Source organism: Astatotilapia calliptera, chromosome 13, assembly GCF_900246225.1.
Source record: "Astatotilapia calliptera chromosome 13, fAstCal1.2, whole genome shotgun sequence".
NCBI lineage: Eukaryota > Metazoa > Chordata > Actinopteri > Cichliformes > Cichlidae > Astatotilapia > Astatotilapia calliptera.
This window is the reverse complement of record NC_039314.1, coordinates 29,980,849-30,008,811: the sequence shown is the minus strand read 5'-3', so window position 1 is coordinate 30,008,811 and position 27,963 is coordinate 29,980,849. Positions and strand designations below refer to the sequence as shown.

At 46.5% G+C, this 27,963-nt stretch overlaps 3 protein-coding genes across 5 annotated transcripts in view; 2 read left to right on the top strand and 1 right to left on the bottom strand.

Annotated features, from left to right (window-relative positions):
* Positions 1–2,491, top strand: part of abhd12 (abhydrolase domain containing 12, lysophospholipase) — a 13,599-nt gene extending 11,108 nt beyond the window's left edge. For both annotated transcript variants that reach the window (XM_026190386.1, XM_026190387.1), the window contains exons 9-14: positions 83–120; positions 357–436; positions 512–594; positions 1,308–1,386; positions 1,963–2,090; positions 2,165–2,491. In XM_026190386.1, the coding sequence (XP_026046171.1) occupies positions 83–120; positions 357–436; positions 512–594; positions 1,308–1,386; positions 1,963–2,090; positions 2,165–2,201 (445 nt within the window). In that variant the 3' untranslated portion in view covers positions 2,202–2,491. The remainder of the gene's footprint in view (positions 1–82; positions 121–356; positions 437–511; positions 595–1,307; positions 1,387–1,962; positions 2,091–2,164) is intronic.
* Positions 2,492–6,215: 3,724 nt separating this feature from the next.
* LOC113034948 (barrier-to-autointegration factor-like protein) lies at positions 6,216–8,703 on the top strand. Of its 2 annotated transcripts, none has more exons than XM_026190133.1 (3): positions 6,216–6,551; positions 7,634–7,764; positions 8,363–8,703. In XM_026190133.1, the coding sequence occupies exons 2-3, from the start codon at positions 7,639–7,641 to the stop codon at positions 8,507–8,509; spliced, it is 273 nt and encodes a 90-aa protein (XP_026045918.1). In that variant the 5' UTR covers positions 6,216–6,551; positions 7,634–7,638; the 3' UTR covers positions 8,510–8,703. The 2 variants fall into 2 exon arrangements, with proteins under 2 accessions (XP_026045918.1, XP_026045919.1); XM_026190134.1 differs by lacking the exon at positions 6,216–6,551 and adding an exon at positions 6,833–6,854.
* An 8,806-nt stretch (positions 8,704–17,509) lies between these two features.
* LOC113035430 (elongation of very long chain fatty acids protein 6-like) lies at positions 17,510–21,443 on the bottom strand. Its single transcript, XM_026190985.1, has 4 exons — positions 21,130–21,443; positions 20,154–20,285; positions 19,088–19,239; positions 17,510–19,012 (listed from the first exon to the last, which is right to left on the bottom strand). The coding sequence occupies exons 1-4, from the start codon at positions 21,225–21,227 to the stop codon at positions 18,588–18,590; spliced, it is 807 nt and encodes a 268-aa protein (XP_026046770.1). The 5' UTR covers positions 21,228–21,443; the 3' UTR covers positions 17,510–18,587.
* Between the last annotated feature and the right edge of the window lie 6,520 nt (positions 21,444–27,963).

Genomic DNA, 27,963 nt, shown 5'->3' with positions numbered 1-27,963 from the left:
TCAGTCCCAGAGGTCGATCAGCAGCAACGAGGCTGAAGCAGATCCAAGGATTCCGATTTAATCCGAGTTTCTTTTCTTTCAGAGTGGCAACCAATGTGGTCAGACGGCTGTGTGACAGAGGTACACACACACACACACACACACACACACACTTCTCTCCTTAGTGTGTGTGAAATGAGGGCTGGCTCAAGACTTTTGCACAGCACTGTGTGGATTAAAAATAGCAAAACAGCAGATTGAGAACGACATTAACTAAAACTCCCAGGAGTTTATTTCTGGGTTTAATTGGAGCGTCTCAGCAGCCGAGGATTGTGGGAAACGTAGCGTCAGGTACTAATGATGACATCGTTTCACAGGAAGTCCTCCTGACGCGCTCATCTTAGAGTCTCCTTTCACCAACATCAGAGAGGAGGCCAAGAGTCACCCCTTCTCCATGGTAACACACACAGACACACACACAGACACACACAGCTCCTGCAGGTGTGTCTCACAGTGCGTGTGTGTGTTTCAGGTGTACCGGTACCTGCCCGGCTTTGATTGGTTCTTCCTGGACGCCATCACTGCCAACAACATCCGCTTCACCAGCGATGAGAAGTATGTACCTCATCAAAGCTCCTCCCACGTGAAACGTGTTTTCGAGCGGCGCCCGGCTGCTCGTCAGCAGCTCGCTACGTCGTTTTTAAAAAGCATGCGGCTGTTTGACCTGAATCAGCGTGCAGAGCGCCTCCGAGCGTTTACTTGTTCTCGGGGTTTGGAGTAAATTCCTGAGTGGGTGGAACAGGAAACGTTTTTACCGTCTTTGGATAATTTTGGAGTTGATGTTAAATTGTCCGAGGAACATTTCGAGTTTCTCGTGAAGTTTAAACCGAATCGTTGATTTTTCACTTTTATGACCCGAGCAGGTCTGACGGATGGAGCTTGATTGTTTTTAGACGCTGATCCTGGATCTGCTCGTGCAGCGTCAGAGAACAGACTTTCATTACAGCTGCTGACCTTCGACCCTGCAGACTAATCTGGAAATATTAGCTCGTTATGTGTGTGTGAATATCTGGTGATTCACACACACATAACCCAAACAGCAGCACCTAGTGGCTGTTAGAAGAACTGCAGCCCCTGAATGCAGCAGAGGCGTTTAGAATAGAATAGAATAGAATAGCCTTTATTGTCATTGTACAGAGTACAACGAAATTGGAGTGCCACTCCCTTGGTGCAAGTTTCAATAATAAATATAAATGTAAAATATAAAAAGTACAATAAAATAATTGCAAGTACAAGTTTAATGTCCCTGAATGTTTGTGTGTCTGCAGCATGAACCACATCTCCTGTCCCGTGCTCATCCTCCACGCCGAGGACGACAGCGTGGTTCCTTTCCACCTCGGTAAGAAGGTAAGAAAGTGTGACCGAAACATCTCCACCAATCTAAAGAAATCCGTCAAGAACAAGTCTTATTCTTTAAGACAGCGGCCCCCAACCCCCACGGCACGGACCGGCCGCGAGAGTTGAGGCTCGGGTGTGAAGTTTCTGGTTTTCAGGGTTTTTATCGTTAACTCGGTAGAACTGAAGCTAAAACGAAAACATTGGACAGATTTCTGCTGTATTGTCACGTTAATAGAAACCGGAACGTTTCATGTTTTTAAAGAACGTTCTGATGTGGACGGATCTGCTCCGGCAGCATTTATGCAACGCCAAATCACAACAGGGCGCTTTTCATAGAGCCGACGATCACACAGAGAGGAGCCAACAACCAGACGACCCTGTGAGCAGGCGCATAGGCGAGGGTGGGAGCAGGAAGAGCCAGGCTCAGGGAGGGTGGCGTCGAAGACGGGAGAGAGAGGCACGAGTTTCTGTGTGACTGATCTGTAGAGCCGCGCTGTGACGGTGTAGACCGGACGCAGCACGCCATTTTTCCTGCAGTAGAAGAAGAAACTGAGACTAACCCGCCTCCTCGCCCTCTCCCTGCAGCTCTACTCGCTGGCGTCGCAGTCGAAGAGCCTGAGCGGTCACAAGGTTCAGTTCGTGCCCTTCCCCGCCGCGCTCGCCTACAAGCACAAGTTCATCTACAGGAGCCCGGAGCTGCCAAACATCCTCAGGTAGGATCAGCTCGCGGTGATGTCACGGTGAGCCGCGAAACCGCGCTCACGCTGCTCTTTGTCTTCTCTTTCAGTGATTTCCTGGGCACAGCTCATCCCGTCGCACAGTGAGGACAGACAGGAAGTACTCGGATTACTCTCTGCACTCCACGACAGCCGCACCGCCGCGGCTCGTTTTGTCCTCGCATGACCTCGACACATCATTCCTCCTTCTGTTAGCATTCCTCCCACAGCCGCGCTCGCGTCACAGCACGCAGGGTCGCCACGGCAACCGATGCTTTTAAAGAGTGGTGACGTGGAGTTTTTAATATTTTTGTGTGATTGTGTCGAGTTTATCACTGGAACTTGTCTGAAGGCCTGTTACAACTTGAATTAAATATTATTTGTTTTATTTGTCTTCATTTATCAGTTCTGCTGTTTGTTTCAAAAACATCTGAAAATGTTGATGTCAGCATTTCTTACAATGACTGAAATAAAGAGATTTTTATTTTTCAATGTAAAGATGCAAAAATATCCAAAATTAAAGTAAATGTTAAATCATCAGATGAAAGAAAAAATGTTAACAAGGCAATTTTGACGACGAAAATCTCGTTTAAAAACAAACAAGCAGAAAACGAGTCGAGGACGAAGCTTTCTGTGTACAAAACATCAGGTTCATGTTTCTGTGGTGAAGGAAATAAAAACAGCAGCAGAAACAGATTCTGACGCGAAACCATTACCCACGAGACACCTGGGCGCTCACGCCGGGCCTCGAACAAGCAACTCAAAACCAAAATAACAACAACAATAATATTAATGAGCTCTGAGCTGATGATGATGCTCAGCTTCATCGAACACGATGATTTTTTTAAACTAAAAGAAGATTAAAAAAATAAAGATTTAGTTTTACAAGCTGCTTGGTTCCCTGAACGCACCGCCACAGACACGCGCTCGTTAGCTTATTTATGCTGTAATGTGATTGGATAGTGAGTAAACAGCGCTCTCTCGCTGTTTGACTCAAAGGCACGATTCTGCACAAATATATCCACCTGGACGTACAGGCAAAATGCAAATGCTGTTTATGGTCTCCTCACAACAATGATAAGAAAAATAAACTGAGCCAATATAGCATGTTTGTTAATACAGAGACACACATGTTACTGTGATCTCTGGTCTCCCACTCAGAGACACAGGTCTCCGAGTGTCCAGCATTCAGACCTGAGGACTCATGTGAGAGAAAATCTGCTCACACAGATATTAGAGCCAAACACTGTCAGTAAGGCCTCTGCAATGTTCTGAAGACAGTTAAACGTGTCAGGTAGTGACGTCCAGCAGGTGAACATGCAGCTCCATGAACATGCACAGCTGTGGATTCCAGCTGTGTCCATAGTTCTGCAAACTTTGACCCCACAGAGTCGAGCTTTTCAGTTCAATCAGCTGCATTTCGATTAACTGGCATTAACTCAGCCAGTTAATGCGAGACAAACCAGCTGCTCATTAAAGCTTCTGGTTTGATCAGTCTCGAGTATACGGATGTATCCGTGTATTTCCGTGGTGCTGATGCTGAGCCGACAGCTGCTGAAGCATTTGAAGTGTCTGAATGTGGAAATTTCAACATCGCTTGAAAAAAAACTGCCAGCTAACAACGTCCCTCTGACCAGTAGACGAAGTTATTTTTAGCCAATTACAAGTTGAATCTGGTACTTGGGGTTGTTAGCTAAGATACCGTCATTAAGAAGCGGCACACCTAATGTCTCTGCGAGCTGATTTGCGATGTGCACCGCTGGCCCGGCCATTTATTTTTTAATGCACCTGCTCAGATTAACTCACTGCGTGTCGTGTCCAGGGCTGGACTGGGACAAAAAAATGGCATTTTGACTGGAGACCGGCCCCCCAGGTATTAAAGCCATAAAGCCTTTGAATGAAAACAAATGCTGTTGTGACAGTCCCATATGGAAAAGAAATAGTAAAAACTTATATGATTTACTCATGAAAGTGGCCACTTTCTCATTACTTTCATATATTGTTTTAGTATCCAAAACATACAAGTTTCATTATATAATTTTTCAAAGGATCTTATATCTGTTTTTACTCTTGTATGCTTTTCATACAAGTTTCACACAAGACAGATACAAACTTTATAAGATTTATATACATCTTTTCCATATGTACACTGTCTTGTTGGTATATTTGCTAGACCCGCCCCTGCACAGTTACCAGCTGTCAGCTGCTTAGAAAAGGATCCTGGTGTTATTTGTCTCTCAGAAACAGTTCATAACTTCAACTCATCCATGTCACCTAAAAGGTAAACCTGTTTCTCCATCACCTGTTCAGCTCTGATGATTCAGTAAGGACATCTCCTGGTTTCATCTTCATGTTTCCCTCTCACCACATATCCAAACCGACATCATGACCAGCAGCTTTACAGCTGTGGCTCCAGCAAACATCAGCTGATACTAGAAATTAATATTAAATAAATTCTAACAACAGCTGATCAAGCTTAAACGTGCTGCTGTTGTTTAGCGCGACATCCGCTGGTTTCCTCTTTCTGGCGCAAAGTGATAAACAAACAAGAGAGACGATCAGCTGATCATTGATCAGTTTCATGATTGAAGTAGCAACAGGAGAGGGAGGGGGGAGAATGAGAGGAGAAGAGGCAGCTGTGCAGCATAAAGACAGAATAAATCCAGCTTTGTGTCTTTTTTCCATTCTAGCTAAAGTCCGGGACAAACTGCGTCTCTTCTCAGCTCAATACGAAACGTGTAATATTTTCTCTGAATGAGGGACCATCCCATTTTTTTAAGGAGCCGTTGGCAACTCTACTAACCTTATGAATAAAATAAAGTTCACTATCAGTAACATCATAGCACCCACCCAGCTGTATAAAAACTCCGTCAAACTGGCTAGAACGCAGTACGAGTTATTGCAACTGACGGTAAAAAGTCAGCACAACGAAAATAAACTCCACCTAAACTTGGTTTATATCTGACCCAGATAGACTGCAGGTCATAACTTCTTACCTGAAGTTCAGTTCACCTGACACTCGGACTGGCGGCTGCTTCGGGGCTCTCCTCCTGCCTCCCCTTCCCTCATCCACCTGTTGCCTCTGTGGAAGTCCCGTCATAGCCACCACCAAACAACGGAGTTATTTCTACACATCGACCTGCATCTGGCCAATCCACCACCTCTCATTGTTCATGCCCTTACAAAAAAAATAAAAAATAAGTCACTGGGGATATGCCCGGTATGCCCGATGGCCAGTCCAGCTATGTTAACCTGCAACCAAATCTGCAGCTCCATACAGCAATGTTACGACTTAGATTACATCTTATAACTCATAACTCTTATGTTAGCTGCCCTCTGTAGCATACTGTCAGAAATATTCGAGGGCTGCAATAATTCTTTAAGTGTTATTTTTTCCTTGGGATTCTAATTTCGCCGAAGTTTACTAAACTCAACAAACTTAATATTACTTACCGGGACATTTATTCTGTCCTCATTTTCTTTCACCGAAAAATTGTTTCCTGCAGTGACGTCTTTCGTGCTTGGCTCTCCTACCTTTGCTAACGTGATGCGCATAGCGCAGAAGCCGATGCTGCATTCACTTACACTCGGATATCTGAGCTTCACCGTGAAAACATAATCGGACATTTGATACTTGATTGAATTTTATTGTTTTGCCTTTGGGGTGGCCAGTCTGGTTTGGGGGGGGGGGGGCCTGGGGGCTGGACACGCCACTGGGGCCAGGGCGAAGTCGTAGTCCCGCTGATCTGCTTCCGCCTCTCATGGTCGGTCAGCGGCACCGCCATGTTTCCGCTAAAGTACCCGGGTCACGGAGCGAGGGGAGCGAGGTGACCCGCAGACAGTGGGAACGCCTGTAAGAACAGCCAGAAGAGTAGCTACGGCCCAGCCCACCACACCAACACGTGGAGATCGTGGGGCGGGGCTTTATGAGTAGGGGGCGGGGCAATCAGCGGTACATTGAAAAAAAGAGTCCGCAGCGCTTTTACTTTCATGCACCTGGCTCCGTGTGTGACTGGATCAGCGGCAGCCGTCACGGCTCTGACGTGTCTGAGCAGGACTGCAAGCTCGTGACGTCACACACGTGTTTGAGGCTCAGGAGACACCTGGACCTGTGTGCTGGGCTCACCGTGAGTGGGAGGATTCTCACGGCGTGTTTAGTTTGAAATCACAGAATCTGCGCTCCAAAAAACAAAAGATGTTTGGGGATCTCATTTTCACCGAGGAGTGACTCCTCTTCAACTCACGCCATCTTTGAGTCTCTGCGTCATGACGTCACACCACGAGCGTCAGGGAACTCAGCGTGCATCCGGGTTTCCACAATAAAACGCTTCCTGTTCGAGCCGCCGCTGTGCTCAGGTGAGCTCCTCGTGCTCACAGGTACGCGGTGTGTCTCCTTAGTGTCCAGCGCGTGAGACCGGCCCAGGTCCACATCAGCGGGATCGAGTCCTCCTGTGACAGGTAGAGCTTCCACCTGCAGCTGGTTCCACTGGTTTTAATGGGAGTCCAGCAGCAGACACACGCGGAGGCACACAAACACACGCGCACAGTTCAAAAAATTAAACTGGTCTGAAGCCACAAGGAGCGCTGACCCCGCCCCCTGCAGCCCTCAGCTTCCTGCACGGTTGAAAACTCAGCAAGGAAAATCGCTATTGGCTGTCCTAAAAGTCGCTAAATGACGTCATCGCCTAATTTGCATAATTGGTCATGCTAATGTAATTGTAACGTTGTCGGAGAGAGAAATAACATCGTGGAAGAGACAAAGTGAGTAAAAAACGTCCTAAATGCAGTTAGTTTGTTTAGAACTACAAATTAAATTTCTTTTAGCAATTATTGTTTTTTGTAATGCCACAATTCCAACCCCGCAAAAGTGACCCGAAGTAGGCGCTCTGGTGGAGTTACTTTGTGTGTGTGTGTTTATAAGTAGTTTTAAACCTTGTGATCCACAAAACAGCATAAGAGTAAAAGAAGAACTGACTGCGTTACAGTCAGTGCGGAGCAGCGGCTTCGCTCATGCGCGGTTCATTTGCAGTTTGGGCACACAAGTGTGAGCGTCTCCTGCCCTGATAGCAGCGGGGGGAGGACTTTCCTCACCCCGTGAGCGCTTTGGCGCGGGTGAGGTGCCCACGGCAGCACCGCTGCTTGTTGAGAGTAAGAGCGATACGTTCTTTCAAGTCTCCAAAAACACCAGAAAGTCTCCAGATTTGTTGCTTGTCCCTTTTTAGAAAATAAAGTCGCTAAGGGGTCTGAAAAGTCACTAAATATAGGGACAAAGTCGCTAAGTTGGCAACACTGGCTTCCTGCTGAGAGGAGAAGGCCACTGAGGTCAAAGGTCTCCTGCAGATCAGCCACACTCTTCTGCAGGTGATCCTCCAGCTCATGAAGGTTTCCAAACTTTAACTTTCCCACAAAAACGTTTTTAGAGTTCATTTTGACACCAATGATCCGAACTCGCTCCAGACGAGTAGGAGAGGGTTTAGTGAGAGTGTGTGTGTGTGTGTGTGTGTGTGTGTGTGTGTGTGTGTGTGTGTGTGTTCCTGCAGTCAGGATGTCGACCACGTCTCAGAAGCACCGGGACTTTGTTGGAGAGCCGATGGCGGACAAACCTGTGACGGCTCTGTCAGGCATCGGAGAGACTCTGGGGAAGAAGCTGGAGGAGAATGGCTTCGACAAGGTACACACACACACACACACACACACACACACACACACACACACACACACAGCACACGGCAGCTTCACTGCTGTGTGCTGTGTAGTCAGATTGTAGTTCTGTTGGAGCATTTTAACGACCTCACATGACCAATAATGGCTGCTGTGAGGTACTAACAGAGCGTCCAAGAAGGCGGAGCTCCAGGTTTGGTACACGGTGAAATTCAAGGATTTTGATTGGATGTTACTGAACACTGATCAGCAGGTTTCAGAGTCTGTGTGATGCTCCTGTGGGTTCTAGCATTAGCTGCTAACTGAGAGCACAAACATGGTCCACAGGTTCAGTTCAGGTGAAGCTAGCAGACAGCTAGCAGCTACAACTGCCTGTGTCACCCTCCACCTTTTAGGCAGACAGGCCACGCCCCTGATGGTGCAAACTGAAAGCCTGAATAGAATCCAAATAGCTGACTTATAAAGACCCTCTGTGCAGTTATCACAGGGGAAATTATCCACAGAGACTGTAACTGGACTGACTCACGTGTGTGTGTGTGTGTGTGTGTGTGTGTGTGTGTGTGTGTGTGTGTGTGTGTGTGTGTGTGTGTGTGTGTGTGTGTTTTCAGGCATATGTGGTTCTCGGTCAGTTCCTGCTCTTGAGGAAAGACACGGAGATGTTCACCGATTGGCTCAAAGACTCCATCGGCGCCAACTCTCGCCAGGCCAGCTCCTGCGCTCAGTGCCTGAAGGAGTGGTGTGACGCCTTCCTCTGAGGTGCCGCCTCTTCACAAAAACCACACCTGCGTTTGCTCACTTCCTGTTTCGGAGGCTTCTGATGGCTCTGCTGTTGTTAGGTGTTTGAGGTGGACTTCCTGCAGGAGCGCTGTGATGTCACAGCGCTCTGCCAGGTGTCTGTTTACCTGTTTCACTGAAGAACGTTTACATGAATAAAAGCTTTGTCTCCACGGCTTGCTGTCTTCTTTCTGAGTCCACCATAAAAACATCGAAGCCTCCGTATGACAGGGTACAGCGCCACCTGCTGCTGGATTTGTAGATGTGTTTGTGTTCATGCACGAGTACATGTGTGACATCATCCTGTGACATCATGCACATACAGTGACACAGATCAGCCTGAGAGACGCTCGAGGACGCTGACCTGCTGGTGCTTTCCCCGCCGCCTCCTTAAGTCCACCCCTCTTAGAAATGGCTTCAGAAGAGGGCGGTTCCTTTTTAACACCGGACAGGTAAGTTTGAGGAGCGCTTTGCTCTTAGTCCATGAACTCATCATTTAAGAACTTTGTCTAATATTAAAAGTTGTTTGAGGATGTAAGAAAACGGATGCTGTGAACTACAGAGTCCAGCGTTTGTGTGTCGGGCTGTGAACATGCTGTGAGGCTTGAACACGGAGGACTCGGCTTGTTGCCCTATCATATATGTATGTGCTCTTAACCTGAAAGGTATAAATACGGAAGTGTGTGTGCAATAAATGATGGCGCAGAGGAAGGTGTGTCCCTCTGATGTAAAACTCTAAACAACGTGTGTATGGTTTATTCCTCCGTGAGATATGCGAGTAACCCCGGTATTTCTGCCCTAAAAATGGAACCTCCAACAGGTTATGGGCCCAGAAGGGATGTGGGAAGCCGGTGGAACCGTCTATGCTTCGACGGAGACGAGAGAAACTATGAACTGTGGGAAACAAAGTTCCTGGGATACCTGCGGCTACTTGGGCTAAAGGCTGCCATTCTGAACGAGCCCGGCGAGTCGGAGGAAGAAGACAAGGACTTGGATGAAAAGAATGAAGTAGCTTATGCAGAGCTAATCCAAGTATTGGATGATAGAAGTCTTTCACTCGTGATGAGAGATGCCAAGGATGACGGACGAAAAGCGTTGGAGATTCTGAGAGAGCACTACGCCGGTAAGGGTACACCACGTGTGATTAGCCTGTACACGGAGCTAACGTCGCTACAGAAAACTCCCATTGAGAGCGTCACAGACTATATGATAAGGGCTGAAACTGCCATTACAGCTCTGAGGAATGCAGAAGAGACATTAAGTGATGGACTGCTTATTGCAATGGTGCTAAAAGGGTTGCCTGAATCTTTCAAGCCGTTTGCCATACATGTAACCCACAGTGACAAAGCAATGACATTTAGTGAATTCAAAGCTAAATTAAGAAGCTACGAGAGCACCGAAAAGGCCACATGTTCTGAAGACAATGTGATGAAGGCAAATAACTGGAAGAAAGAGAGAGACAATGCAGAAATAACATGTTACAACTGTGGAAAAGAGGGTCATATAGCACGTGAGTGTTACACAAAGACCGAAAGGAAAGAACAAAAAGTGAAGCAGTGGTGCGGTTACTGTAAAAGCTCAACGCATAAGGACAGCGACTGTCGCCGACGAAAGAAGATTACTGCTAAACACGTAACTGATGCAGAAGATCATAGTTTCGCGTTCAAAGCCAAAGACTGTGGAAATCAAGGGCTGAAACAGAGAGGCCTAATGGTTGATACAGGGGCCACTTCTCACATTATTACGGACATTCAGAGATTTAAGAGTTTTGATGAGACATTCACACCTGGAAGACACTTCATGGAATTAGCTGACGGAACGAGGACGAGTGGGGTCGCACTGAAGAGGGGAGATGTGGAGGTCTATCTACAAGACAGCGAGGGACGAAAGGTGAAGGCGACACTGGAGGGAGCACTTTACATTCCCTCTTACCCGCAAGATATCTTCTCGGTTCAGGCGGCAACGGCCAAAGGAGCCTCAGTAACCTTCAAGAAGGGCTGCAACCAGCTTATCCATAAGAACGGGACAAGGTTTAAGATAAGTGAATATGAACGCCTATACTATTTGAACAGTGTTACATCTGATCATTATGTTGACAACGACGAATGCAATGGCTGTCATGATGTAGAAACTTGGCACAAAATCCTCGGCCATTGCAACTATGAAGACTTGGTTAAACTAGAGGACATTACCGAGGGTATGAAAATAAAAGGTAAAGCTAAACATTACCAAGACTGTGAAGTGTGTACAAAAGGCAAATTTATCCAAACCAGGAATAGAGAGCCTGATGAAAGAGCAGAAGAAGCATTAGAGCTAGTGCACACTGACTTAGCTGGACCGATAGAACCAGAAGCTAAAGACGGGTTCAGGTACACGTTAGCATTTACTGACGATTACTCAGGCACAATGTTTGTGTACTTTCTAAAGGCTAAAAGTGACACCGTAAAAGCAACTGAAAAGTTTTTGGCAGACGTCGCCCCCTATGGGCAAGTAAAGAGAATCAGATCAGACAATGGAACTGAATTTACATCTAAAGAGTTTCAGACATTGTTAAATAAAAACACGATAAGGCATGAGACATCAGCGCCGTATTCACCTCATCAGAATGGGACTGCCGAGAGACAATGGCGAACACTTTTTGAAATGGCACGGTGTATGTTGATCGAAAGTAACCTGCCAAAAAGATTATGGACTTATGCTGTTATGACTGCCGCAGTAATTCGTAATAGGTGTTACAACAGACGCACAAAGCAAACCCCTTATTACATGCTGACAGGAAAGAAGCCAGACATGTCGAGGATGGGGATTTTTGGATCAGTTTGCTATGGTTACGGGCACAACAAAAAAAAGTTAGACGCAAGATGTGACGAAGGAGTTTTTGTGGGTTACGATAAAAACAGTCCGTCATATCTAATCTACTACCCTAAAACAGGACGAGTCCTTAGACATAGGTTGGTCAAGTTCCTCACTAAAAGTGTAGTTGAGCACCAAACCCAGACCACTCAGGTTGATGACAATGGAGATGATGATTTGACTCCAGGGGACATCTTGAAGTACCCCGCTAGAAAGGACAAAACAGGGAATGACCAGAGATCAGATGAAAGTATGATCCTGGAACCTGAAAGTGACATTCAGGACAATGGCATAAATGATGCACAAAACTCAGACAAACAGAGTAATAGAACAGAGTCTGAACGATATCCCAAACGAAACAGGAGAAGGCCAGATTACCTGAAAGACTATGTCCAAACTGCAGAAGACGACCAAACATCACTGACTGTAGATTACTGTTACAGGGTGATGTACGACATACCAAAGACTTTTGAAGAAGCTATGCAGTCATCGAACTCTAAGTGTTGGTCAGATGCTATGGAAGATGAAATAAGATCCTTGAAAGACAATAATACGTTTACTTTAACCACGCTGCCAGAAGGTAAAAATGCAGTGGGGGGGAGATGGGTGTATGTGATAAAAGAGAACCCAAATCAGACTAAAACATTTAAAGCAAGATATGTTGCTAAAGGCTATAGCCAAGTTCAAGGCATTGATTACAAAGAAACCTTTTCGCCGACTGCAGATATGACGTCAGTGCGTACGCTGATGCAATTAGCAGTACAGCACAACTTTAAACTCCATCAAATGGACGTGAAGACTGCTTATTTGCACGCCCCAATCGATTGTGAGGTGTATATGCAGCAACCAGAAGGTTTTGAAGTAAAGTCAGACACAGGTGAAAAACTGGTCTGTAAACTAAACAAATCACTATATGGTTTGAAACAATCTGGCAGGAACTGGAATAAGATGTTACATGACCATTTATGTGAAAAAGGTTACAAACAAAATCCTGTAGACCATTGTGTATATTCCAGACAGACAGCGAGTGAGACAGTGATTCTTATCATCTGGGTTGATGATGTAATCATAGCTGCCAACAGTGAAGACGCTATCAGCAACGTGAAACAAATGTTGGATGAGAAATTTAAAATGAAGGATCTTGGTGAGCTCAAACATTTCTTGGGTATTGACTGTATACAAGAGAACCATGAGATAAGACTAAACCAGACACGGTACATCACAAAAATCCTGGAAAAGTTCAAAATGTCTGACTGTAAGCCACGTTCTACTCCTTGTGAACTCAAAAATGATTTTGGTGCACATGGTGAATCAGTTGATTCAGGAAAATATAGAGAATTAGTGGGCAGTTTGATTTACTTAATGACATGTACAAGACCAGATTTGAGTTGGATAGTGAGCAAACTGTCACAATCCCTGTCTGAGCCAAAAGAGCATCATTGGACAGCAGCAAAACATGTATTACGTTACCTTAAGGGGACACTAAACAAAGAGCTGTGCTATAAAAGGATAGAAGGAAACCTAAATCTTATAGCATACAGCGATGCAGATTGGGCCACAGACTTGAGTGACAGGAGAAGTACAACGGGTTATTGTTTTGTATTATCCAAAAATGGGCCAGTGATCTGCTGGAAAACCAGGAAGCAAGCTACAGTAGCTTTGTCAACGTGCGAGGCAGAGTACATGGCGATGGCCGCCACAGTACAAGAAAGCTTATACCTCTCACAGCTACTTAATGGCATGGACATTAAAAGGCAATATTCACCAGTTACCATTCTTGCAGACAATCAAGGTGCAATTGCATTGTCCAAAAATCCTATAAACCGTCAAAGATGTAAACACATCGATATCAAGTATCACTTTATTAGGTCTGCTATAACTGAGAAGGAAGTACAAGTTAAGTATTGTGCAACAGAAGACATGGTAGCAGACATCATGACTAAGTCTGTAAGTAAAGTGAAAATAGATAAATTTACGCATATTTTGTTTGGAACATAAAACGTTGATATGTGAATATCATGTAAATATGTATATCATGTGTAATGTATAGTGTTAAGAGCAAGTGGGGGTGTTGCCCTATCATATATGTATGTGCTCTTAACCTGAAAGGTATAAATACGGAAGTGTGTGTGCAATAAATGATGGCGCAGAGGAAGGTGTGTCCCTCTGATGTAAAACTCTAAACAACGTGTGTATGGTTTATTCCTCCGTGAGATATGCGAGTAACCCCGGTATTTCTGCCCTAAAAATGGAACCTCCAACAGGGCTTCATCATCATTACTGTTCTCAGAGCTCTGACGCCATGAGCCGCACACAGCCTCTTTAAGCTCCTCCCACAGAAGGGAGGCTGCTGTTCAGGACCAAGTTCTTAAATTCATCCTCGTGTTCTTGTCGCTTCCTATCTTTGGGTGAGAGCGCGGATATCTGACAGCAGGTGAGCGTCAGGTTTGTTTGCACCTGAACACCTGAACATTCATTTGGAAGCATGGTTAAATATTGTTGATGCTCGTTTTTAGTTCAGTACATGGAATAAATCACTGGTTTGGAGAGGATGATGATTCGGTGCTTATCCAAGGCTGTGTGACACATTTTATCATCTGATCCTGTAACTGCAGCACAGCTTCCACATGTTGTTCTTGAAAAGCTGTGAACACACTGCTTTTAAAGTGTCCACAGTCTGTTTCTTCTTATTTCTGGATTATTTATGGTTGAGAAAACAAAACCATGTTTTCAGTGTTTTGTTTTTTTTTTACAGTCCCAGGTGTTTGTAAGTTAAAGACCCTACAATACTGTCCCACCGAGGGGCAGCCATCTGCTGTGTAAATCTGGCAGTGAGGCCAAAGACGAGGTTCAAAATCCATTTTTGGATACTGGATCCAAACATAAACGTCCAGGTTCCCGTTCTCAGACCTGGGCTGTTCCTCCAGCTCCAACAGCGAGCTGAACCCGGCAGGCTGTCTCCCTCAGGGAGGCGCTGTGAAGTCCTGACTCCATCTCTAAGGCGGAGCCCAGCCACGCTTCAGGGACCATAGCTGAGGGTGGAGCTCGCCCAGTCACTCCCCTCACTCGTGAATTGATTAAATAATCAAGAGAGCTCCGTGACGTCTGCATGAACAGGACCCATAATAATAACTGTGGTAACGTCAGGGACCGAGCAGAAAGGACACAGCTGCTTCAAAAAAAGGGATTTTATTGACCCCAAAATATGAAAATCTATTCAACACAGCCAAAAAACTTCAACAGGCAGACCAATAAAAGAGTTCAACTCAATAAACTAAACTCAAGATTAACAAAACCTTCTGTTTGCTGCTCAGGATGCCGATGATCACTCAGAAGCACCTTCGTCAGCGACCCGTGTTAGAGAAACTAGAGATGAATTATATAACGTTAAATTACTGTTAAACAAATGATTAAGTTTACTTCAGCCATATTCCATATAAATTAGGTATCATACAAAAATAAAAATAGTCATGACAATAAAAGACTTTCAGGACTTATACTACACCAACATCTGTTATACTTTGGCACTAAGGGAACACTTGTCCCGATCAGATCAGTGAGCTGGGATCTTTTATTCTGAACATGAACTACTGTTACAGCAACAGACATGGACACAACAACTCAATGCCCACTATGTGAAGCAGCCGAACACATGCCTGCTCCTCTCGCTGACTGAGATAAACTGCTGCCATGTTTGTTTTCCATCTATACTGTCCAGTCTCTGCTGGACGTGGTACAGCTTCTGTAAACTAATGTCCTGGCTGCTCGAGGCTCCGTTTTCTCTGACAGTTTCAATCAAAATTAGAAACGATGCTCTTGTGACCCGTGGTAGGTACCTATTTAAAATAGGACAGAGCCGTAGGCGCACAAAGGGTTTAATTTTTAATACAAAATAAAAGTAACAGTATAACAGCTACACCTAAAAACAATTAAAAACGTTACTTTATTGAAAACGATAAAACTGTATGATTGCCCGTGAGACAGGGGAACCGGGGAAGCGTTTAATAACAAATCGACACAACACGCACATTAAAAAGGGACGACAACTCACACATAACCCCAAATGGGGAAGACACTCTAGGAAAAGAGAGCAAAGCTTCAGTGCCGTCTTCACTCGGGCTCACCGCAGCAAAACGCGGCAGGACAAAAGAAAGGATTTGTTTTCCACGCAGCGCCTTCACCGTCTGCAGCGATATCCCTCTCTCCCTCCCTCTCTCCCTCCCTCTCTCCCTCCCTCCCTACAATGAAAACAATAATGGCCCAAGAATAGATCCCTGCAGTACCCCCCATGGCAGAGGGACCAGAGAGGATGAGGCCAAACCCAACTTAACACAAAAGCTCCTGAGAGATAGGATTTTATCCACGAAAGTGCCCGGCAGGATATTCCTACACAATGCTGTAATCGAGAGATCAGCAGGTCGTGATCCACCGTGTCGAATGCAGCAGTCATATCCAATAGAACAAGCACTGCATGTTTACCACAGTCCGTTGCTACCATAATGTTGTTCACGACCTTTATGAGAGCCGTCTCTGCGCTGTGAAACGGCTTAAAGCTCAGAGGTGGGTCTGAAGTCATAATGGAAGTGTGTGAGCCTGGTTTCTTAAGTTGGGGATGGATAACTGCATGTTTAAACTCACTCAGTACTTGACCTGACAAGAGGATGGTAGTGATTATGTTCAGAACATGTGGTCCAACAGTAGGAAACACTTTGGTTCCTAGTTTGTGAGCAGAGTGAAAATTGAAGTGTGTTCCTCACCAACAGGGGGCAGTGTTTACCACACAGTGCTGCCTGGTTTCCTTGTAAAGCAGCCGGGTGTCCATCAGAGAGCTGCTTATCCCTGCACGGCTCTCTAAAGAGGGTTTTCCCTCGATTGGAGCCTCAGCTATTAGGCAGCAGTATTCCTCCCAGCAGGAAGGACCTGTTTGAGCTTCCATGAAAGCAAAACAGAGGTAATATATCAGGCCTAATAATACCTCACGCAGCCCGCTTATTAATTATGGTTGGCTTGGGTCACTCATCAAACAGCGCGTCCCAAATCTGGGACACATCACTCGGAACTTAAATTTAACAAACAGATCACTTCTGTGTTGCCAAAAAGCGTTTTGCAGTTAAGGCAGTTTTGTCAGGGCGCAGCTTGGAGAAACTCGGCTTGACTATTGTAACGCACTTTACAGCCAAGCGCCCGTCTCTTAACTGCCCATACGGAAAAGAAATAGTAAAAACTTATATATGATTTACTCATGAAAGTGGCCACTTTCTCATTACTTTCATACATTGTTTTAGTAAGTATCCAAAACATACAAGTTTCATTATATAATTTTTCAAGGGATCTTATATCTGTTTTCACTCTTATATGCTTTTCATACAAGTTTCACACAAGACAGATACAAACTTTATAAGATTTATATATATCTTTTCCATATGGGTGGTACTATCCTGTCCTCCTTCATCAACTTCCTGTTTATCACAGAATTCATTTCAAAGGCCTAACGTTGGCTTATAAATGCCTCCATCCCTTTCTGATGTACTCCAGCCCCGTGTTCCCTCGCAGCTGCTTTTGGTTGTTCCAAAATCCAGGTTGAACTTTATGGGGAAAAAAGCTTTTTCAGTTGCGGCGCCCAAACTTTAAGTATATGACACACTTCCTGCTTTTAAGTCTCTTTTGAAAACATCTTTTCCCTACCGCGTTTGGAGCGCTGTGAGTAGATGTGCTCTTTTTATTTTATGTGAGCAGTTTTACCATTTATCTGTTTTTTGTTCAGTACTTTAGGAAAACTTATGAATAAATTGGATCTGAATTTGATGGCTCGTACGCTGCAGCCGAGGATTCGCTCGTGCGCAGAGATCCCATCAGACCTGATGGCGTTGGACTGAGACGCCGCTCCTGCTGCGGCGATGCTGACGTCTCAGGAAACGACTGAAGAACACTTTCACGCAGCTCTTCGTACGAATGACGCTGAGATGAGATGAAATCATCTTTGAGGTTTCTCATTAAGTGATTTAGTGTTCGAGCTCCTCTGTGGGAACTTTTGGGACCAAAACATATTTTCCTGTGAATCAAATCTCAGAAATCAGCTGATTTTCAGCACAGAGCAGGTCAAAGGTCGTCCAGGTGAGAACATGATGTACAAACGTAAAAAGTGCATCTTTATTCGTTTTCATCAGTACAATAAATAAATGTTTTAGTCAAGAAAAAAAAAAAGAAAATAACAAAGAACAGAATTCTATAAAAAGCCGTACAGCGACTGCAGACACAGGAAGACGTCTCTGTAAACCGTCATCAACGTTCATCCCGACACTCAAACAGGAAGTGTCAGACGTCTCCAGCAGCCAATCAGGTGCCTTCATAGGTCAGGTAAACAAAATGATCAATAAATAGATTTTAAAAATGGAGGGGTTCTTCTGTTTGTCAGCGGACGAAGGAAAAGTGAAATGAGAAAGGATGGAAAAACCTCCTGATCACGTGTTCACGTATGTAAACGCCACAGGAAGTGAGGTCAGAACTTGAGTTTAAAGGGAGCTGAGGTTAAGGACCTCCTGCAGTTTCCCTCCGTTACAGAGAGCCCAGCGCTGCCCAGTGTCACCGAGATGGACCAATCAGAGCAAATTACTGCTCTTACATCAGCAAACAGAGGAAGACACCAGGACGTCTTTAAACGCCGCGTGTCATGTGAAAGCAGGAAACCTGGTTTTCTGAATCTGCAGCTCGCCAGCTTGATGCTCCTCTTCATCTTCATCTGACCCTGAAAATCTCCCAGCATCCTCCTCTCCAAGCTCGTGTGTCACAAACCAGGAACTCTGTGAGGATTCATGAAGCTTCAAACATGCAGTGAGTGAAAGAAACCGTCTGTGCTCCACCCGGATGAGCGAGGGCAGGTGTGGTGAGCAGGTGGAACCAGTGGAACCAGTGCGAGGAGGAATGCTGGGAGAGGCTGGATCAGTGCTCGGGGGACATTCCAGCCTGATGACTGAAGAGGAGGCTGAAACCAGCCCTCATCATCACTGAAACACGGAAAGCATCAAAGGGCAGATAAACTATGAAGTTATGTGTAGCTGTGTGTTGGCCCCGCCCCCTCACAGTGTCGTTCACAGGTTTTTCCATCCTGTCCAGTAAAAACTGGTAAAAAAAAAAAAAAAAAAAAAAAAAGTAAAGGTCATGTTCTAGCAGCTTCAGTTTTTAACCTCCTGGCTGGTTCTGCTGGTTTTACTGGGTTTTGGTGGTCTTGGCGTCGGGGCGCAGGTACGTCTGGTAGAAGAAGTTGGAGAAGAGCAGCAGGTAGCTGAAGTACATGAGGGCGGCCCAGACGATGTTGTCCAGGCTGGAGGGGCAGTCTTCCTGCTGCATCCAGCGGTACACCAACGCGCTCACCGCCACGCCCATCGCCATCTGAGCGATCTGAGCGCTGGTGATCAGCACGGCAAAGGGGCGGGGCACACGCAGCCCGGCGGCACGGGCCGCGTAGTAGCTGTACATGAGCGCGTGCACGGTGTAGTTCATGGTCATGAACCAGCCGCCGCCGGCCACCATGTCTTTGTAGGAGTACCAGGAGTAGAGCAGCACGGTGATGTGGTGGTACCAGTGCAGGAAGAGCAGCTTCTGCTTCCTCAGCACGATGAACGCCGTGTCGCCTGCAAACAAAGCTCACGTTAGTCACACGTTTCATCTCGGCGCCGCTACAAGGCTATAAAAGCTAACGCACTGACCGAGCTCTGGAGCCTTGCTGAGGACGAAGGCGTACGCCCAGAACTTGCTGACCGGGCCGTTGTAGAAGCTCCGGTCACAGATGGACTGTCTGAAGCCGCTGGAGCTCAGGATGTGGAACATGTAGGGACCGGTCCGGATCGCCCCGATGATGCTGCAGAGAACCAGAAACAAATCCATCAGAGCACAGAAACAAGGACACGAGCAGAAACACGGCGTGGCCACTCAGAGCAGCACTACCCTGAAGACGCCCTCAGCGTGTGTGCGTGTGTGCGTTTGTGTGTCTGTGTGCGTTTTGGTTCTTACTATCCTGGTAGGGACCAGAATCATTTTTCACAAACTGTGGTTTTAGGGTCATAATTGGGTCATGGTCATGGTTATGTAAGCTTATAGCTAAAGCAGTAGGTCAACCCTAACCCAGGAAAGCAAACTGTTGTGTGTCTGTGAGGAAGTGAGGCTCCTTTTAAAGGTTCATTCTGCTGATTTTAATCTTTGTGTTTACAGCAGCTTCATGTTTCCTGACAGCGGCCATGACTCCGCCCACATCTCTATTGTTCTCACACAGGTGAAAAAACAAACACACCTGAGCCGCAGGTACCTCTGGAGCAGGTTACCACGGGGACAGCATGCTGGCTGTGCACAAGTGTTGATTCAGCAAGAATGCAATGCAAAGCATGCCTGTGGTTACCATGGAGACTGTCAGTGTTTCACTCTGCAGCGTCTCTACGAGACTGAAGGAATTTTCTCCTTTGTTGAAAACACCGTACAAGCGCGTGCATGCCCCGCCCACCCGGGATTCAGTGCTTTGAGAGTTTCGTTCATTTGTAGCCTGACGGTGTGATCAGTGACATCACTGAGAGGACTGAGTCCCGCCACGATCGACACTGACAGCTCTTTTATGGTGATGTAGTGGGAGGAGCTTCAGACCATCACAGCGTGGCTGAACGTCTCGTTTTAGGTGTCACTTATGCGTGGTTAACTCTGTGAAGGTGACCAATCACAGAGCAAGGAACGAGTCCCGCTGTCCGTGGAGTGCGTGTGAGTGTGTGCACGTGTGAGGAGTGTTACCTGAAGATGGCGAGGCTCAGTGACCAGAGGATGAGCGGCCGGCGCAGGTTGAGCTTGGGGCGTGTCTTCATGTAGTGCTGCCCTCCAAAGACCAGGGCGACGTACAGCGCGCAGAACACGAACGAGCTCTTCCTGCAGGAGCAAACACTCGTTTAGTCCGGAGCTTTTTTGGATTCAGGGGAAAACATCATTTGTTTTGGTGGCAGCAGAGTTTCCTCACGAGCCTGAAGGTTACATAATTTTTAAATACAGCAGCTGGCGCATGCGCATATCACCGAGTGTGTTCCTATCACAGTTATGAGCAAGTCAAATATTTCACGTCGCATCATGCGCGTCGCTCGCGGAGGGCTCGGCAGGGCGGGACGAAAGCAAATACAACCGTGACGTCACTGGCCAAGCAGCTCACCTGCGGTACACCTGCGTGTGCCACTGACCACACGTCCTTACGTAAGGCTCTGGAAGTTTCTCGGCAGGTGTGTACCCGGAGAAAGTATCCGTGCGTGCGCCCCACCAAACCCCGTTCAAAAACAGTTCGTTTCTGCGGTTCCTCCCGGTCTGCGCTTAAAGCGGCTTTTAAACTGAATGAGTCCGAGTGTCGTGAAAAACCCACACCGCCCCATCTATCCCGCTATCACGGCACACAAATCACGCTCTCTACCGACACAGAGCTGGTCCTCCCGGTACGTGCCGCTACCGGACAGGTGAGACACTTTTGGTGAACCGGATCGGGGGGATTCCTGGGTGTATCCCGAAACCAAGGCTGTACCCCGAGTGTCCCAGTAAAACGAAGAGCACCTTTAAAAACGCAATAACTTTACAAAGTCGAACCTTTTACATGACAATCAACAGGATGGATTCTCATTTAATTTAATTGATTTAATTTAATTTTGCCGTTTTTCGAGATGACGCGTCCGGTCCCGGAGAAACTTGCCGGGACCGTCTCGGGGTTTCGGTCCGAAGCTGAAGCGGGACTCACCAGTTGGCCTGCATCCACTCGATCGCTCCCCGCTCGTCGAAGCGCCGCTCGAAGCTGTACTCGGACAGCCGGAAGTCCGTCCCGTTCACCGGCAGCATCTCTGGTTCTCTCAGACTTCAGTAACGACGGCAAAGCGAGAGGACGCTCGGAGCCCGCCTGCAGTCTGTCCGCTCGCCTCTCTGCGGCCCTATTAAACAGCCCTGCGGAGGGGGCGGGGCCTCCGGACTCACCTCTCTGCGTCTCATTCATACTTCAGTGACGTGTTCATCCTTCACTGCCATGAAAAGTTCAGCTGGCTTTAAGCGTGACCAAATGCCAGAGGAAGGACATCGGGGTCACCTGCCGCCTTTTACAGGTGTGAATGTCTGAGCACCTTAGTGCTGGATCACTCCTTTAAGCCCTGACCCCAGATTCAGCAGAGTCCGGTTCTGTTCTGTGATGATGCATCAGTGTTTGATCCGTTTCTGATCACTCACTGTAGGAAACCAAACAAAGTGCATTCTGGGTAAACTCCCAGGGCTCCTTTGGGACAGATGTCAGCTCAGAACAGGGCAGAGCTGATGTTACAACCCTGAGTATTATGTAAACCTACCTGCCCTGCTGCCTCCTAACCCTAGTTTTTTTTTTCCTTTTCTCTTCTTTTTCTTTCTTCTTTATTTTTCAATTATAAGTTAAAATGTGACAGCAAAGAAAGTGTAAAAAGACATACTACTGTTATATTCAACAGCTGTCCCAATAAAAGAGATAATAATAATAAAAAAGAACAGGGCAGAGCAGGTAACAGGTCTCCTTTACCTGCATATAGAGGCCGGGGCCATCTTCCAGCTGAGGGTCCCTGTGTTAAGCTGACAGTGTGAATGCATGACGCCATTAGATGTGATAAAGCCCCCCCGCCTTCTGCTGACGTCTGCAGCAGAACAAACTGATAATCAGGCTCTGCAGTCACAAACTCTTCGTTCCACATCAGCAGATTATCAGCACGCGGACATGATCCCGTTTATAGAGGTGAACAAGTGTTGTGTGTGTGTGTGTGTTGGGGGAAGGGGGTCTGTGTATGTTCAGAGTATGATGAGCAGATGAAACACATTGATAGAAATGAGTAAGAGCACACCTGCACAGGTGTCTCTTCAGCTTCATCTATCAGCAGCATGACCTCCTGAGGCTGGATTCCTTCCAGTGGGCGGTGCTCCGACAGCTGCAGGTTACAGACAGATGTGACAGGAAGAGTTCAAAGTGAACTTAGTGCAGCGTGAGGCCTCGCTGCAGGTGAGTCAGGGCTGATTTTCTCAGGTGTGAGGAAGTAAAAGCAGGAGTAACTGTTCCTGTTTCAGACACAGTGAGAGACTCGTTAATGCCCTCCCTGTAACGTTCTCCCTGTAACGTTCTCCCTGTAACGTTCTCGCTGTAACGTTCTCGCTGTAACGTTCTCGCTGTAACGCTCTCGCTGTAACGTTCTCCCTGTAACGCTCTCGCTGTAACGCTCTCCCTGTAACGTTCTCCCTGTAACGTTCTCGCTGTAACGCTCTCCCTGTAACGTTCTCGCTGTAACGTTCTCGCTGTAACGCTCTCCCTGTAACGCTCTCGCTGTAACGCTCTCCCTGTAACGTTCTCGCTGTAACGCTCTCGCTGTAACGTTCTCCCTGTAACGCTCTCGCTGTAACGTTCTCGCTGTAACGTTCTCGCTGTAACGCTCTCCCTGTAACGCTCTCCCTGTAACGTTCTCGTTGTAACGTTCTCGCTGTAACGCTCTCGCTGTAACGCTCTCGCTGTAACGTTCTCCCTGTAACGTTCTCGTTGTAACGTTTTCCCCGTAACGTTCTCGCTGTAATGTTCTCGCTTTAACGTTCTCGCTTTAACGTTCTCGCTTTAACGTTCTTGCTTTAAAGTTCTCCCTGTAACGTTCTCGCTTTAACGTTCTCGCTGTAATGTTCCCGCTGTAATGTTCCCGCTTTAAAGTTCTCGCTGTAACGTTCTCCCTGTAACGTTCTCGCTGTAATGTTCTCGCTGTAACGTTCTCGCTGTAACGTTCTTCCTGTAACGTTCTCGCTTTAACGTTCTCGCTGTAATGTTCTCCCTGTAACGTTCTCGCTTTAAAGTTCTCCTTGTAACGTTCTCCCTGTAACGCTCTCGCTTTAACGTTCTCCCTGTAACATTCTCCCTGTAACCCTCTCGCTGTAACGTTCTTGCTGTAACGTTCTCGCTTTAACGTTCTTCCTGTAAAGTTCTCGCTGTAACATTCTCGCTGTAACGTTCTCGCTGTAACGTTCTTCCTGTAACGTTCTCGCTTCAAACATTTGAGCATGCAGTTTATTGAAAACAACACAAACTGCAACCGGCTGTTTTACAGCTGATCAAACGTTTCGGCCCATGTGCCTTTAAAAGGACAAATCTAGGCACAAATGTGGATTCACTGTCATTTCCTGTCAGGTAGTCACAGTCAGGACGTTCTGATGGCAAAGGCAAACAAATTTTCCCTTTTTGAACGCGGTTGGGTTGTTGAACTGCATAAGCATGGTCTCTCACAGCACCGTCACTACTGAGAACCTGGGGATGGATGGCAAGTTTACAAAAATGGACAGCCGCTCCAGACAGTAGATGCCCTTCGTGCAGCCGTCTGTTCCCACTCACCTCATGCAAACACTTGCAGTCATGCCGCACTGAACTTTTGACGCGATCAGCAATAACAGTGGAGCGACTCGTTACTGAACTTTGATTTGTTTCACCGGTCTTTTGGACGTGTGGTCCCAAACTTTGGATCAGCTGTAAACCAGCCGGTTTCATGGTTGTTTTCAATAAACTGCATGTTGTGTCTCACTCCCGGTTCTGCATGTTGAAGCTCTGCTTGGAACCTTGTTACAAACAACCTTCAGGGCCGTATATCAGCAGCTTTTGTGCTTTAAACAGGGACACGAGCACCTGCTCCTCCTGAAACCTACACATACGTGTAGCATGTTCTGCATTTCTCCGTTATCGCGGCGCCGCTCAGACACTAACAACCAAAAATGTATTTGATTACATCTGAAACTAAACCTGATCCTAGAATCAAATCAGCTTCACTGATCGTGTAAGACAGCATATTTATGTTTATGGTGCAAAGACGCTGGAATAAACAGGCTTAATCTGTATATGTGAGTATTTATAGGTGAGTCATTTTCACTGTATTTGAATGAAAGATGTTAGACATGACAAAGCATCAGATTCCTTCTCCTCGTCATTAATAGACACACAGTAAGACTGCAGTGTTGTGTACTGCACACCAAATGTTTCACTGTCAGCAGATTTTGTACCTGAGCTCGGCCCGTCCTGCTGTGCGGGCGCCTCGGCTGATACATCACAGCTCGCAGTTACGTCTCTGCAATTACTTATCATCCGTTAATGATCAGACTTGTTGTTACGCTCCGTCCTTCAAAGGCCTTTAAATTAAATTATGCTTGCTCATAGGGGGTCATATGATTGTTGGGTTTTTTTCTCTGTATCTATGAAGCGCCTTGAGGCGACTTATGTTGTGATTTGGCGCTATATAAATAAAATTGAATTAAATTGAATATTCCCCCTCAATCACTGATGAGCAGGAGTCAATTGCATATAATATTAATAACCCAAAGCTCATATACAATGGGGGCGATCGTGGCTCAAGAGTTGGCAGTTCGTCTTGTAATCGGAAGGTTGCCGGTTCAAGCCCCGGCTCGGACAGTCTCGCTCGTTGTGTCCTTGGGCAAGACACTTGACCCGTTGCCTACTGGTGATGGTCAGAGGGGCCGATGGCGCGATATGGCAGCCTCGCTTCTAGCTGATGTCATTAAGTGCCAAGAGGCTGATCTTAGAGTGTGATCGATGCTGAACGAAGAGGCTCAGATGATGAAATGCAAGATGAGAACAAAGGGGAGACGGGATCGAGACATCGAGACTCATTCACTGTGACACAGAAAGACAGATTTACCCCAGAGAATCCCAGCTGACAGTATTTATCATCAGTATCACCAAGAAATGGGATTTGGAAAAGGACCTTAAAACAGGAAATAACCAAGAGACAACACTGAGACAAGAAGACAAAGACAAGAAACGCTCGAGGTCCAGTTTGGATTCAGGAGACAGACACTATCTCTACTTTCAAGATCAGGCTTCAAACTTTCCTTTTTGCTAAAGCATATAGTTAGGGCTGGACCAGGTGACCCTGAATCCTCCCTTAGTTATGCTGCAATAGACGTAGGCTGCCGGGGATTCCCATGATGCACTGGGGGTTTCTTCTTTAATCACAATAGCTGTGTCCAAATTCATCATGGGCTGCATCCTCCTGAGGCCCGGCCTTCGCGGTCTACGTGGGCCGGCTCTGGTGACCCTTGACCTCCCGGCTAGCTGGTGGGTAACAGACATTGAATTGGGACAGGCTTCGTCACGTCGCTGTGACGTAATTGGTCTACAAATGCGGCCTCAGGAGGACGCAGCCCATGAATTTGGACACTCACTATGTATTAACAGACCTCTCTGCATTGAATCATATCTGTTATTAATCTCTGTCTCTCTTCCACAGCATATCTTTATCCTGTCTTCCTTCTCTCACCCCAACCAATCACAGCAGATGGCCCCGCCCCTCCCTGAGCCTGGTTCTGCTGGAGGTTTCTTCCTGTTCAAAGGGAGTTTTTCCTTCCCACTGTGGCCAAAGTGCTGCTCATAGGGGATCCAATCCAATTTTATTTATAAAGCACTTTAAAATAGCCAGCACAGGACCAAAGTGCTGTACAGAAAATAAGTTAAAAACAATAGAATAACAGAAAACAGCAAAAATAAATAAATAAAACACATAGTGCATAAAAAATTAAAACAGCCCTATATTAAAAAGAAAAACAAGACAAAACAGCATAGAATCAACTAAAACAACTAAAATAAAACTAAAAACCAACATCTCACGTGGTGTCAAAGGTCAGGGTCAAGAGGTGGATTTTCAAGAGTGACTTAAAAGCAGGTAAAGAAGTGGCCCGTCTAATCTCTAAAGGAAGCTCGTTCCACAGTCTGGGAGCTGCTACAGCAAAAGCACGATCTCCTCTAACTTTACGGCCAGTCCTGGGCACATGCAGCAGCAGCTGATCAGCTGACCTGAGAGAGCGGCTGGGTGTATGAGGCTGTAGCAGCTCAGAGAGATAAGATGGGCCGACGCCATGGAGAGCTTTCATATGATTGTTGGGTTTTTCTGTTTTCTTTGTGTTATTGTAAGAATTTGTCTTACCCTTTAAAGCCCCCTGAGGCGACTGCTGTTGTGGTGCTGTTTAAATAAAAGTGAATTGAACTGAAGAGCCACCACAGCACAAAATCCTGGGACTGGGACCAGGAGCCGTGGCGGGCCGCCCTCTGCGCTTCCTGTTAGATTATTTTGGTTTTTGCATCCTCTGCAGAGCTGAGTGAGGCTCTGTGGATGATCCAGAGCAGACACCTGTCTGTACGGTGACACCTGCTGGCCACTTTGGCTCCACTCACCTCCTGATGTGACACAGACACAAATATCAGTGGTTATGATCTGCACAGGTTTTGTAAACAATCGAGAGGATCTGTGCGAGGTTAGTGACTCACACACTGACAGCAGGAAGACCTTATCATCAGTCAGGTGAAGTTTTTACTGGTGGTAGCTCAGCTTCAGCTGTGACCTGACCTCTCACCCTGGCTGAGCGCATCCCAGAATATAAACCCACAGAGCCCCCTGCTGGTTACTGCAGCACAGCACTGCCCATATATATTAAGCAGATGAGCCCTGAACACACCAAACGAACCAGCGTGAAGCTTACACCTGCACAACAGCCAACTCGAGGCAACTCCTCTGGTTTCATCCAATCACAGAGGCTCACCTGTTGACCTCAGCAACACTCTCAGTGCTGCTGAACTATGGTGCCATCAGGGTCATAAACCTGCTAATTCACTCTAATTACATCCAAATGCACCACGAGCACAGGTCAGTGGTGACGAGTCAGTTTGAAAGCACGAGAGCACCAGGGGTCTCAAACCCCAGGCCTCGAGGGCCGGTGTCCATGATCCAAACAGCTGATTCAAATGGCTAAATGACCTCCTCAACATGTCTCGAAGTTCTCCAGAGGCTGCCAATGAACTCATCATTTGATTCAGGTGTGTTGACCCAGGGTGAGATCTAAACTCTGCAGGACACCGGCCCTCGAGGCCTGGAGTTCGACACCCCTGCTCTGGACTGTGCACACACATTTTCCTTAATGGTAGACCTCATTTGCTCCCAGTAACAGTTCTTTCCTCCTCACAGACAACCACCACATTTCTTGATGAGGAGCAGCTGTGCAGGAACAAAAGGCTACTTGCTAATGAGTAAAATACTCATTAAATGTTAAAGAAATAATTAAACCTCTGTTGTGCAAATGTTATTGATGTGCAAATCTATGCTAAAGGTGCAAAGGTGCTCCTGAAGTGCTGTACAAGCTATAATCCAAATCATACTGGGTAATACTTCCTTACACTGATGGCACTGAGCAGATTAATATATTTCATACAGTGAGACACAACAGGATTATAAACAGGAAGCCCTTCAGAATAAAATATGACAAACTCTCTATAACATAATAAGAGTCTTTGGAGCGTCACTGTGAGTGATGTCCAGCAGAGGGGGCTCTAGGTGAGAGAGCCATCAGGAACCATCAGACACTTGATGGTTCCTCCCTTCTTCTCATCTCAGAGCGAGTGTGAGTAAGTATGAACAGTACAGACAACAGTACATCCACCCCCGCTCACCACCTCGCTCTGAGGAACAGACTGGACCAGCTGCCGAGGGCGTTGTGTAGTCTGTTATGAAAAATGAGGAAACATCTGTAAGCTGTCCAGGTA

Bases quoted from the DNA above. Each gene is read 5' to 3' on its own strand.
- LOC113035430 (XM_026190985.1), bottom strand. From the start codon at position 21,227: ATGCTGCCGGTGAACGGGACGGACTTCCGGCTGTCCGAGTACAGCTTC. The intron at 20,286-21,129 runs GTGAGTCCCGCT...TTGCTCCTGCAG, and splicing joins GAGTGGATGCAGGCCAACTG to GAAGAGCTCGTTCGTGTTCT. The intron at 19,013-19,087 runs GTCAGTGCGTTA...CTTTGTTTGCAG, and splicing joins CAGCAAGGCTCCAGAGCTCG to GCGACACGGCGTTCATCGTG.
- LOC113034948 (XM_026190133.1), top strand. From the start codon at position 7,639: ATGTCGACCACGTCTCAGAAGCACCGGGACTTTGTTGGAGAGCCGATG. The intron at 7,765-8,362 runs GTACACACACAC...GTGTGTTTTCAG, and splicing joins AGGAGAATGGCTTCGACAAG to GCATATGTGGTTCTCGGTCA.